At 61.8% G+C, this 11,912-nt stretch overlaps 1 protein-coding gene across 1 annotated transcript; it reads right to left on the bottom strand.

The window, feature by feature from the left end:
* Nucleotides 1–806: 806 nt before the first annotated feature.
* ZNFX1 (zinc finger NFX1-type containing 1) lies at nt 807–11,747 on the bottom strand. Its single transcript, XM_054980982.1, has 13 exons — nt 11,573–11,747; nt 8,378–10,126; nt 7,914–8,033; nt 7,560–7,702; nt 6,634–6,777; nt 6,012–6,120; nt 5,515–5,768; nt 5,168–5,307; nt 4,937–5,091; nt 4,679–4,824; nt 4,458–4,568; nt 3,972–4,067; nt 807–3,762 (listed from the first exon to the last, which is right to left on the bottom strand). Exons 1-13 carry the CDS (start codon nt 11,685–11,687, stop codon nt 1,318–1,320), a joined length of 5,727 nt encoding a protein of 1,908 aa, XP_054836957.1. The 5' UTR covers nt 11,688–11,747; the 3' UTR covers nt 807–1,317.
* Nucleotides 11,748–11,912: the final 165 nt, after the last annotated feature.

Raw genomic sequence — 11,912 nt, 5'->3', positions numbered from 1 at the left:
TGGGCCTCCCCCTCGCTGCAGGGGCTCCTTCGCCAGAGAGCTTTGGGAACGGGGAGGGTGCAGCTGTGGGCCCCCCGTAGCTGCCCCAGGGCCTGCGTTCCCTTGCCTGGAGGCCCCCCGTGCCCCGCTCATGCTGGCTGCAACCTGAACCCTTGGCCAGAGGGGTCTTGGGTGGCCCCGTGGGTGCTTGGGCTGGGTGCGTAATGGCTGGCACCGACATGTCTCCTCTCCTGGCAGAAGGAATGCAGCTGCAGGCAGGGCCCTGACCCTGCACCCGAGGAACTCCCCCTCTGGTGGTTTTCCACCAGCACTGGACGGCTTTTCCCTTGGCTTTGTCCTCCCACCACTGACTCTTTACTAGCTCTGCTCCCCGTTTGTGGGTTGGTATGGCTCCCTGGCAGGGGCCCCCTGGACTCCCAGACAATTGCTCCACTCCCTTAGTTTGCCTCTGTGTGTGTGTGTGTGTGTGTCCGTCCGTCCCTCCCTCCCTCCCTCCCTCCCCCAGATGCTGACCAAGCTCAAGGGTTCTCTGCCAGGTTGGAGTCTTAGAAGGGGGCTGCTCAGCTTGGAGGAAGTGAAAAACGACATTCCCAGCTCTGTCAGTGCCTGAGTGAAGAAGAATGGATGAAGGGGAGGGAGAGGAGTAGCCAAGTTGGTTAGGATATTTGGGTACAAGATTCTTTGGAGGGTTATCCTGATTCCCGCTTGGCTTGATGGGTTCCTCCAGAATAACAGAAGAAACCAGACTTCACATACGTGTGAGCAGAAAGGTGGCTAAGGCAGCAAAAGCTAGATATGGGTTCTGTTGCCATAGAACCATTTGCTTTAATTGTTGCAACATGAAATCAACATGCCAAATAATTCCTTTTAATCATTGCTTCAAATGCAGTACTTGGACAGGGTTTCAGTAAAGCGGTAAAAAATGTGCCCTCCCCTCGTTCATGGTTTACCTTCTGGACAAGACAAGAGCCTCATTTTCCAGTGGGAGAGGTACAGCTCAAGAGGATATAAACCCTCTGAAGCACCCAAGGTTAAGCCATCGGCTATGGGAAAGACCTACTGGTTAGCAGAAGGCCTGGCAGGGCTGTTGGGAGAGAGGCTCCAGGGAAGGAGTCGCCTTCTCCCCCACCATCATTCCCAGACCACAGGAATTTAACTCTCCAACATTTTTCTTTGTTCCCTCTTGTTCAGAAAAAATGAAGTGCAGCCCAGAAAGGTCCAGCGCCATCAGGATCCACCCGCAGGCCAAGACCCAGGAGGCCTTGACATGGGCTGGGCCAGTAAGCAGGTGAGGAAGGACAAGGGCTGGGGGCCAGCCTAGTGCAGCTGGTGCCACTCAGCCGGAGGGAGCAGGGCATTGGCAGTATCTGACCACGCGGGATGAGCGGCGCCATCCATTTCGGAGGCCAGCTGGTTGCTGGGATCGAGCCTGTGGTTGGTCCCTCCAATGACTTCACGACACTCCGGGCAGCGGCTTTCCTCCATGGCCCCCCCACAATCTCCAATGGCGTAAATGTGCCCGTTCCGGCACTTGAACCAGTGGCCCTGGCGTGAGCCTGTGACAGCAGCCACGATCTCCACCCTCTCTGCGTCCGAGAGGCCCAGGCCCGACTTCGGAAGAGCAGCCTTCACCTCCTCCATCGTCCCTTTCACAAACTTCTCATCTTCCAAGGTGAACCTCCCCACACCCTCCAGGACCTGCCGCATCGTGCTGAGCAGTTCCGCCACAGGAGCGCCGACCTTCTCTTTCGCAGCCCTGCAAGTGGCCAGGAGATCGAGGAGGAAGCCCAGGCGCTGGAATTCACTCTGCAGGTCCAGCAGCTGCTGGGGGGTGAAAGTGAGGCGGGGCCTCTCCAGCCACTGGCCCACTTCCGCCAGCCGCCTCTTCACGCCTTCCCTCTCGCTGGGGTCCAGCTGACTCAGGGAGGAGCGCAGGTCGGCCAGCCGCACAAAGAAGCTCAGCTGGTTCTCCATGACCCCCAGGCTCCGGCTGCACAGGGAGGGCTCCTCCAGCGCCTTCTGCAGCCGTTCGTACTGCTCAGGAAGGTGCTGCTCCAGGGTGGAGCCTTTGCCCCTCAGTGCTGCCTGCAGCCTGTGCCTGGTGGCTGCAGCCTCCGCAGGGGAGCCCTGGATCTGCTCCTTCACCTGCTCCACCTCCTGCAGGCTCCTCCTCACCAGCGTGCTGTAGCGCAGGTTCCTCCGGATGGGCGTCTGGCAGCCGGGGCACACCCTCAGCCTGACGGCAGCAGCGCCTGCACCCTCGTCCATGTAGTGGTCCAGGCCCGTGGACTCAAAGATGTGGCCGCAGTCCTCCAGCAGCACAAAGCGAGCCCCGGGCTCGTCCTCAAAGCCGAAGAAAATCTGCGCGAGTTCTTCGTGGTGGCACACGGGGCACTTGGGGGGACATGGCTCTCCACACATCCCTGCACAAGGGTGGCCGCAAAGCAACTGCTTGGGACACGGAACATCACAGCGGGGCCTGTCGCATGGCTCGGAGCACAGCTTGGAGCACTGATAGTGCCGGCAACGCCACTCGCAAGGTTCCATGCAGGGGGTGCACGGCTCACCGCATTTCTTATGGCAGCGGCTGTGGCTGCAGCGGTTCTCACAGGGCTTCTGGCACGGGGGGCAATTGCTGGTGCACGGCTCCAGGCACTTGTGAGCACAGATCAGGAGGCGTTCGCACGGCCTTCTGCACTGCTCATGAAACCGGCCACTGGAGCAGGAGTGGCAAGAGCCAGGGCAGGCGTGGCCACATTCCAGTGTGCCGAGGCACTTCACCTGGCATAAGACAGGCCTCCCGCATTCCACATCAGCAGCAGTGCAGCACTGCACCATCTGGCTGTGCTGACACCGCAGTGTGACCTGAACCATCTCTGGGCAGTGCTTGGTGCACGCCTGGCCACAGGTCTGACGGCAGCTGTGCCCGCACCGGAGGACTTTCCAGCACGGCTCTTGGCAGCAAAACGCCTCTTCCGGAGTGGAGCAGGGAACGTCCTGCAGGTGGCCACACCTGGGCAAAGTCTTGGGCACTATGACAAGGCACTGCCCGCAAGGCTCGGAGCACAGCTTGGGGCAGCGGTGGCCATTCGCACAGAGCACTCTCTGGCAGGCCTTCAGGCACTCCACCTCTTTGTGCTGCGGGTCATAGGGGTGGCAGGCCCGGGGGCAGACGTGGCCACAGCTCAGCCGGTAGTCGCAGGGGCGGCTGCAGCCCCCCTCAGGAACCTTGCTGAAATCCACAGCAGAGGCCACGGCGGTTCTGGTTTCCGGGTGGTTCTGACAACAGAGCAGGAGCGAGTGACCGATGTGGCCCTTTTCGCGCAGTGTGTGGATGATCTTGCTCCACAGCGGGACCTGGCCCAGCATCGCCATGTTGCCGATGCAGTAGAGCCCCTTCTTGGCTCTGGAGAGGGCCACGCAGACACGGTTGGGGATCTGCAGGAAGCCCACCCGCCCCTCCAGGTTGCTCCGCACCAAGGAGAGAAGGACGATGTCATTCTCCTCCCCCTGGTACTTGTCAACCACGTGGACCTTCACTCCCTGGAAGGTCTTGGCTGGCAAGAGCCTGCGCAGGCACAGCAGCTGGCCGGTGTAGGTGGTGAGGATGGTGATCTGGGAGGGCCGGTAGTTCTGGCACAGGAGGTACTTGCAAAGCGCCACCACGAACTGGGCCTCGTGGGTGTTCTGGTGGCTCTTCCCTTCTTGGATCTCCTGCTCAGGGAAGTCGTGCTCCACAAAGAAAAGACTGGAGGAAACTCCCTGCAAGGAGAGAGCGGGAGGGGGGGGGCAGGCATCAGAACAGCCTCTGCTGCCTGAGACCCAGCCTCAGGGGCCCTCCTGCACGTCGGCAGCCCAGAGGCGCCGTGGCAATACGGGGAGGTTCTTGATCTCAGCCTGCAACTGCCAGTGGGGAGAGGAGGGAGGAAGCCTGTGGAGCAGGCTGGATGGGGTCGCGTTGGAGCACGTACCTGGATGGGGTCGTACTGGAGCACAGAGGGGTGGTTGGCCAGCTCCTGGTAGATGTGTGGTGTGAGGAGGTGGGCAATCTCTGGCCGCATGCGGTGCTAGAAAGCCGAGCAGAGGTTACAAGAGTTGGTATGGTGGGGATGGGAGGGCTGAAGACACACACAGCTAGCCACAGATGGAATAAATGAGCCCAGGAGACCCCACGGCCCCGCTTCAAGCCATAGACTTTGACGGGAACAAGCAAGCACTCCTGAAACCCCCTCCCTCCTTTATGTGGGATAAGGGGCCAAATCCCACATTATGGTGGATCAGTCCCAAAGGCAAAATTACTTGGCGAGACAGGGCTACAGCCAAAGAAAGCACCAACTGTACCCACAGCAAAGAGGGTGCCAAGATCCACCAGTGTTGGGTACAGGGGAGACATGCCTGCCTGCCCGCCCGCCCCCACTTCTGAAAGGTGGCCTCAGGCAAGCTGGACTGCTCCCCACCTGGAAATTGAGGCGGACGAAGGGCAAGCCAACCTTCACCAGCCGTTCAAAGAGGGACACCTCCAGGTTGAAATTCTTGGCCAGGTCGTACACATTGGCACTGGGGCGCAGCTGCCAAGAGAAACAACCGATGGTCTCATACATGCCTGTCCGCATGGAAGCCGGATTCTGGGACGGGGCCGGATTGTGGCCGCCAGGCAGCCTCAGACCCGCTCCTCTACCTGCTGATGGTCCCCTATGAGGACGAGGTGTTGGCAGGCCTTGCTCAGCGTGGTGATGGTGTGAGCCTCGAGCACTTCTGCCGCCTCTTCCACGAGGACCACACGAGGGGCCACCTTCTGCAGGCCTTGATGGTACCTGGCAGCGCCTGAGGGGAGAGAGGGATGCCACCCTGTGCCGCGCTCTATGCCAGCAAGGCCTCTCAGGAGGTGGCAAAGACTGCCGATGGCAAAGACTGCCGGGCCCTCCCCCCCCCTCACCTGTCGTCGTCATCCCAACAATCTGGGCCTTCTCCAGGATGTAGAGGTCCTCGTGAAGACGCAGCTCAGCCAGCCTCTCTGCCGCGGACTGGTATGTCTGCTCGTGCTGCTGGATTTTGTTCCGGATCTCGGCCTGGTACTTCTGCAGCCAGTGCCTGGCGGGGAGGAGGAGGGTGTGAGCGCTGACCAAGCTCACCTGGGGCCACCCACCCACCCAGAGGAAAAGGCTACCTGTAGAGCTGCCACCGAGAGCCAAGGTCTAGCTGCCAGACATCCTGGATGGCCTCTGCTTGGGCCACAGTCATCCCTTCCAGCTTGCGCAGTTCTCCTTTCACTTTCTGCTTCATTCTCTTCTTCTGGCCTCGCTGCACCTGGAGTGAGAGCCGATGTGTGTGTGGGGACCAGGGGAGGGGACGGGCCCTCTTTCGGCCTGCTCATCGCACTGCCATGCCTGAACTCCCTGCCCTCTCGGCAAAGGGATCAGAGAAAAGTGCCCTCCCCTGTCCCTGGCTGCTGCCACCAGCTCTGCTCCAAGCAACTGTTCCTTTGGAAGGCTGGAGGGGAGCAGAGCGTCATACCTCCCAGCCACCGTTTCCCAGCCCGCTGGCTGTCCTTTGGCCCTCCTGCTCCTCCCCATCTTCTTCCTCCAATTTCATGGCCAGCAGCAGGTTCTCCAGCTGAGCTCTGGCAGCTCTGGGGGGCTCCTTCTTCGGAGGGCGGGGGCGGGCCGCCTCATCGCTGTCCAGCAGGCGCTCTGCCTGAATCAGCTCCGCTTCCTCTTCGATCAGCAGCAGGTCTGACTCCGCCCCCTGCTCCTCCTCCTCCGGAGTGCCTGTGGGATCCAGGGCAGGTCAGCGGCACAGAGAGGTCAACGACCCCCGCCCAGCTGAGCCCACCAAGCCACTACCCCATCCCCCACTGAGAGGGGGTGGCCATGAAGTCAGCGGGGCCATCAGTGTCTCCGCGCTTAGCTTAAGCTGCCTCACGGAGTTGTTACGAGGACAAATAAGAAAGGAAATCAGGTGAGTAGCTTTGGTCTCCACGCAGGAAAGGCGGATACGTAGTTAATAAGCACCTGCATGTTCTTCCCCATTGGGCTCCACGTCACTGCAGGAGAAAGGGCCGAGGCCGAGGCGCAGCCACTCCACCATCAGAGAGGCTTGCGGGTGCAGCCACTCCGTGTCCTGAAGCAAGAAAGAACAGCTCAGCTGGGCTGGGGGCACCAGTTCCAGCCCCCCTGCTCTTGACCGCTGGCAGGGCCAGGCCAGCCGAGGCAGCAGGAGGTGGGGGGGGAGTAATCTGCCACTGCCCTGTCCTGCAATGAAGCCTCTCCCATCTGTATGAGTCCTTCCCCGCCTGCCTCACACCCCAGAGGAGGAAGTGCCTGCTCTGGGTCGGGGGGGGGGCTTCCCCCTCTACTTTCCTGATGGCCGTATTCTGCAGCTTTCTCCTCCAGGCCACAGCCAAAAAAGTGGGGTGTTCAGCAGACAGAGCTCCCCACCAAGTCAGCGCCAAAAGATGCCCCCCATTCTTTCCACGTTCCCCAGGCCCTCCATTCTTAAACTGTTTGTAAGTGGGCCCCAACAAAAGAAAAAGACAACCGCCCCACGCCTGGGCTCACCCTCCACCCCCCTAGGAAACCAGAGCCCCCGAGATTTCTCACAGAAGCCCCCCGAGGCAGCTTGCACACGCCTTACCCAGCCCCGTAGGAGGCTGTTCCAGTGGGACTCTGAGATGTGAGACTGCAGGTGGCGCTCATGCAGGATTCCTTTCAAGCTACACTCCAGTAAGGCAGCAAATTTCTCCAGCTGCTCTGCGGATTCCCTCATCTGGATGGTGACCTACCCGAGAGATCTCAAGGTTAGGGCTGCCTGGGTCCCGCTGCTGGGCCCAGCTGCCACGCCTTGCCCAAAGCACCTCTCGAGACCAGGCCTTCCAGCTGCGGCGGCAAAGCACTCCAAGTGTTCCCACCAGTTCTGCCTTCCTGTCATTAGACGTCACCTCCCTCCTCACTCAAGGCCCAGCAGAAAACCCCCTCGCCCTGCAAGCGCTCCTCCTCTTAAGCACACAGAACCTCTCGGGATGTCTTTGCAGAATGGCCCTTCTCCACACACCCCAGGCCCTGAGACGGCCTCGGCGTTAAGGGCAAATGTCCCGGAGAGGCAAACTGACTAGGTTTTTTCCACATGGGATTTCCCCCATTTTTTGCTAACCTGGTCAAAAAACAGTCCCTGAACATCCTAGACCTTGGCCTTCCCTGTTCAGAGGCAAACATCGACAAGCATTTATAATACTAGTAATAAGTCTGTTTATATACTACATTTCTGGACAAAGGAGTGCCCCACTCAGAGTGGTGAACAACATCAGTGTTGTCATTATCCCCACAATACAGCTGGGTAACTGGGCTGAGAGAAGTGGCTTGCCCAAGACCACAAGCTGAGCTCACAGCAGTCGTGGGAGTTGAACCAGCAGAGCACTGGCTCAGAGTCTAGTCCCTTAACCACTATGCACCAGCACCCTCTTTCCCAAGCCAGCAGGCCAGCTGGGGCCACCAAGGGGCTCACTTACAAGGACTGCCTGAAAGGCCCCAGAGCCTGCCTCCCACCCCAGTTCCGGCACGTACCTCATTATAGCCCCAGCGCAAGTGGGGGCGCAACTCATGCCGAAATTTGTTCCGCAGTTCCCGCAAGGTGAACTGCCGCAGGACCTCGCTGCTGCTCCTCCCGCCCACACGCACAATCCCGCTTTTCTGGAACTTGTAGATTCCTTTGCAAGAAACACAGACAAGGAGGAGCACACAGCCCCGGGCGCAGCAGTCCCCCCCCCTTCCTGGGTAGCAGGTGGCCTGGCCAGTTCTGGCCTCCTTCCTCCTCCTGGGATGGAAGCCACCAGCCCTGTGACAGCAGCTGACCCTCCCACCATGCGTGGTGCCACAGAGGGCCTTGGGGGGGGGGAGGTAGCAAATGCACGCTCTCACCTTCCAGGAACTGGTCCAGGGCATGGTTGGTGTAGCAGACCACCAGAATGGGCGACTTCTCCCGCAGGGCTTCATTGGCCAGCAACGCCTGAACAATCTTCAGACCCACATAGGTCTTGCCTGATGGGAGTGGGGGGGGCACATGACAGCACGCTCCCTAGCGTTTGCATTCCGCTCAGAAGGAGCTTCTGCCCTGGCGAAAGGCCGACCTCTGCCACCAGGCCTTCACTCCCAGCACTGAGGTACCTGGAGGCCAGCAGCTTCTCTGCCACCGGGCGAGTGCCTTCCCCAGTCCCCACCCAGCTAGCACTTCCAGCACCAGGGAGGAACATCCCCCCCCCCCGCCCAAGAACACTCCAAGTGTTCCATGCGAACCCCTGATGGGCACAGCCTGGGCCTTGGGCCGAGCTTTGCTGGTCCCCAGCTCAGGCCAGGCAAAGGGAGGGGAGGCAGCCCAGACTCACCTGTTCCAGGAGGTCCCTGGATGATGGCCAGCTCCTTTGTGAGTGCCAGCTGCAAGGCTTCCACCTGGGAGGCGTCGAGGCCCAAGACGTCCGCAGCTGGCCACTGGGCAGGGTCAAGGACATCGATCCTGTTCCCTGCCGGAGCCCCCAGGTGCTGGTCTGCAGCAGGCGCCTTCAGCAGAGGGCGGAGGTCGTAAGTGCTGCCCCTTTCCAGGTAAGCAGGTGCTCTCACCTGCGGCTCACACTTGACAATGTAGTCTTGAAAGGGGACCTCTGCCTCTGGGAGCGCCTGCAGCCCCTTGAGCACGTGCTGGTAGGCTTCAAAGTAGGCCGTCGTCTCCACCATGAGGAAGGAATCAGCAGGTTGGACCTCAGCCAACAGGGGCCGGCTGTGCTTGTTAAAAGACAGGTGTATGAAGCCCTGCTGCAGGTCCCGGCTGTCCCGGTGAGACACCGTGGCAAACAGGAACGTCTCAAAGTTATCTTTGGAGAGGCACACTAGGGAGCCGTAGAGCAAACGCTTGGAGTTCTCCCACCGGACAAATTTTAGGGGTCTGGTGTCAAACTGGACCTTGTAGTCGATGCCAGTCGCAGTGCAGAGAGGGCCGAGGATCCTGGCGTCAAAGTAAACCCGGATGTCATCAAACTTTTTCTTCCGGAGACCTTTGTCTTCAAAGCTCTGGAGGAACAGCAAGATCCCTTCCCTCAGAGGCCGGACAAAATCCTCTCTCAGAAGCCGGAACTGGGTGTCCAGGTAGATGGCTGTGCTCTCGTACTTCTGAGAGATGATGTTGGGGCGCAGGAAGGTCTTTTCGTTGCTGTGCACTTCATTGTACGTGGGGTAGACGGGCATGGTGCGATAATCGGCTCCCTGCTCAGCGCCCAAGGGGTGCATTGTGGTGCAGCTGTCCACCTTCAAGGTGCCCCCCCGCCTCTTCTCCTGCAGGTGCTGGACGAAAACCTGGACCTTCTCCAGGCGGTTCTCCATCTCCTCTGTGAAATCCACCCCAGATGCCCTCAGAGCATTTACGGCCGCCGGCAAAGCAGACATCAGCATGGAGATGTTCTGGATGGAGCTGGCGGGGAACATGCTGGCCATTTCCTGGACCAGCACCACAATATTGTCAATGTGCTCTGGGTACTGATGCCGCACCGCAGGGGTAGCCTCCGTCAGCATGCCTGCCACGTACTGAGGCAGGCAGACCCTGAGGAAGGTGGACTCCTTCACAGCGCACATCAGCTGCTGTATGCTCTGCCGGTCCATCTGGGAGCAGCAGGCCTTCCGGAGCACTTGGCAGAGCAGCTGTACGAAGCCGGGCCTCAGGGCCGTTTGAGACAGCGCCTCCTTCAGGCCGCTGCTTGAAGCCAGAGTGATGGCCACCTCCGAAGCATCTTTTTGCAGGAGGCCCTCCAGGAACTTCAGCCCGACCCTCCGGACCTGGCCATGCGCGTGGCGTGGGTCCTGGGGGAAATGGGAGGCCTGGCCAGAGCGGAGGGTTCTGCTTCCGCCACCGGGGTTCTGACCCGCCTGCGAGTCCCCCCCTGCCTGCTGGCTCCATGGCCTCCTGGCTCCATCTACTGCCACCCTGCCCTGGGGCAGGACAATTCTCCCGGAACCCACATGCCTTTCCTCCCTTATCTCAAGGTGGCCACGGCCTCCTCTGGGGAGGGCCGCTTCTCTTCTAGGGCGGCCTGGTCCCCGCTGGCCATGATCAGGACCTTCCTGGAGCACGTCTGCCACTCGATGGGCTGCAGAGGAAGAACAGAAAGAAGAGGGTGCCACAGCTCGCTTGGCTGTTTCCACGGCTGCCTTGCTGGGATTCGGCACTTGAGCGCGGGCCTCGAGCGGCAAGGGGTTGCTGGCAGAGGCAGCAGGGGAGGGGCTGAGTAGAAAGAGCAAGGCTGCCTGGGCAGCAGTGACAGAGGGATGAATTCAGAGGCAGGCTGGTGACAGGGCAAATGGCACTGGGTGGCACCCTCCCAGAAGGGGCTCATCACAGGTGCCCTGCGAGTGCTTCACTCAGGATCGAGCCCAGGGGCTTGGCTTAGAACGAGAGAGCTGGGAGGGACCGCAAGGGAGGGGAAAGCAGCAAGTTCACAGCTACTCCCCCCAGGGACCCCCAGGATCCCTGCCCCGTCTGGCCTGGAGGAAAACTGCTACCTGGCTCCAAGGTGGCGACCGGCCTCACCCTGGGCGTGTAAGAAGGGGCCACGAGAACTAAGCCCTGATGCGACCCTTCCTGCCCTCCCCCTCGTGATCTGCCCAGGTTCACAGAATCGGCACTGCTGTCCGATGGCCGTCTAGCCTCTGCTTTAAAACCTCCAAAGGAGGAGAGCCCACCACCTCCCGAGGAAGCCTGCTCCACTGAGGGGCCGCTCTAACTTTCAGGAAGTTCTTCTTAACGTTTAGCCAAAACCTTTTGATTTAATTTCAACCTTTTGGCTCTGCTCCGACCTTCTGGGGGAAGGAAAACCAACTCGGCGCCATCCTCTATACTGCAGCCCCTCAAGGACTGGAAGAGGGATCCCTCTCCTCTCCCCTCGCCTGGCTATGCACACGGGGCTCCCTCAGCCTTCCCTCCTAGGACTCGGGCTCCAGGCCCCTCGCCACCTTCGCGGCTCTCCTCTGGACACGCTCCAGCTCGCCTGCATCCTTCTGAAACTGCCCCGAACTGGCCCAGGCCGCTCCCTGCGGCCCCCTCGCCGGAGACCTGCGCCAGCCCCGGGGGCAGGGAGGCCTCCGGACCCGCCCCGCGAAGGGCTCCCGCCTGCCTGCGCGCCCGCCTGGGTGGGCCCGCGCGGGCTGGCACGAGGGGGCCCCCAGGAGCGCGCCGGGCTCCCCTCCGCCTCTGCCGACCCACGAGCGCCCCTAGGCGGCGGCGGCGGCGGCGGCAGCAGCAGCCCGCCTGCCGCGCCACTAACCAGGCTCGGGGGCGGGCGGGGTAAGCCACGGGGGGGGGACACCAAGGCTCCCCCCCCCCACGACCCGGACAGGCGCCCCAGGGCAGGCGGGAGGGAAGGCGGCCGAAGAAGAGGCGGAAGCGCGGGCGCTGCTGGGCTGCCGGCGGGGAGACGGGGCGCTCGGACCTCCCCGCTCCCGGCCCGCGCCCCTCGCCAAGAGCCACCGGAGCGCCCCTTCCTCTGGCGCGGCACGTGTGCATGCGGCGGACACGCGTTTGCCGGCCCGACTCTCACCTCTACCGGCACCGGGCGGCTGCTGTTGCTGCTGCCGCCTCGCGGGTCTCCGCCGGGCCCCCTCCATGGCGGCGCCGCGGCCGGCCCGAGGGAAGGCAGGCAGGGCGGGCTCCATCCCCGCCGGGCGCGACCCTGCAGCAGCCCGACTGCCCCGGCTCCTGCCCCGCTCCAGCCACTCCCGTCCGGCCGCTCCCGCTCGGCGCTTTCGCTTTCCAGTTCCCGGCCGGCCCCGCCCCCGGCGCTCAGGCCCCGCCCCCGGGGGAGGAGCGAGAGGCGGGGCGGGGATTCTCCGCGGGCGGCCGGAACCTCCTGTCGGCGGCGTTGTTCCCGGCCGGCGAGG

This window comes from Eublepharis macularius, chromosome 5, assembly GCF_028583425.1.
Source record: "Eublepharis macularius isolate TG4126 chromosome 5, MPM_Emac_v1.0, whole genome shotgun sequence".
NCBI classification, from domain to species: domain Eukaryota; kingdom Metazoa; phylum Chordata; class Lepidosauria; order Squamata; family Eublepharidae; genus Eublepharis; species Eublepharis macularius.
This window is presented reverse-complemented; position numbering and strand designations above follow the sequence as displayed.

What these genes read in the sequence shown, in the direction of transcription:
- ZNFX1 (XM_054980982.1), bottom strand. Translation starts at nt 11,687, where the DNA reads ATGGAGCCCGCCCTGCCTGCCTTCCCTCGGGCCGGCCGCGGCGCCGCC. An exon ending in TGCGCTGGGGCTATAATGAG is followed by an intron (nt 6,778 to 7,559) that starts GTACGTGCCGGA and finishes TCTCTCGGGTAG; the next exon opens with GTCACCATCCAGATGAGGGA. An exon ending in CAATGGGGAAGAACATGCAG is followed by an intron (nt 5,769 to 6,011) that starts GTGCTTATTAAC and finishes TGGATCCCACAG; the next exon opens with GCACTCCGGAGGAGGAGGAG.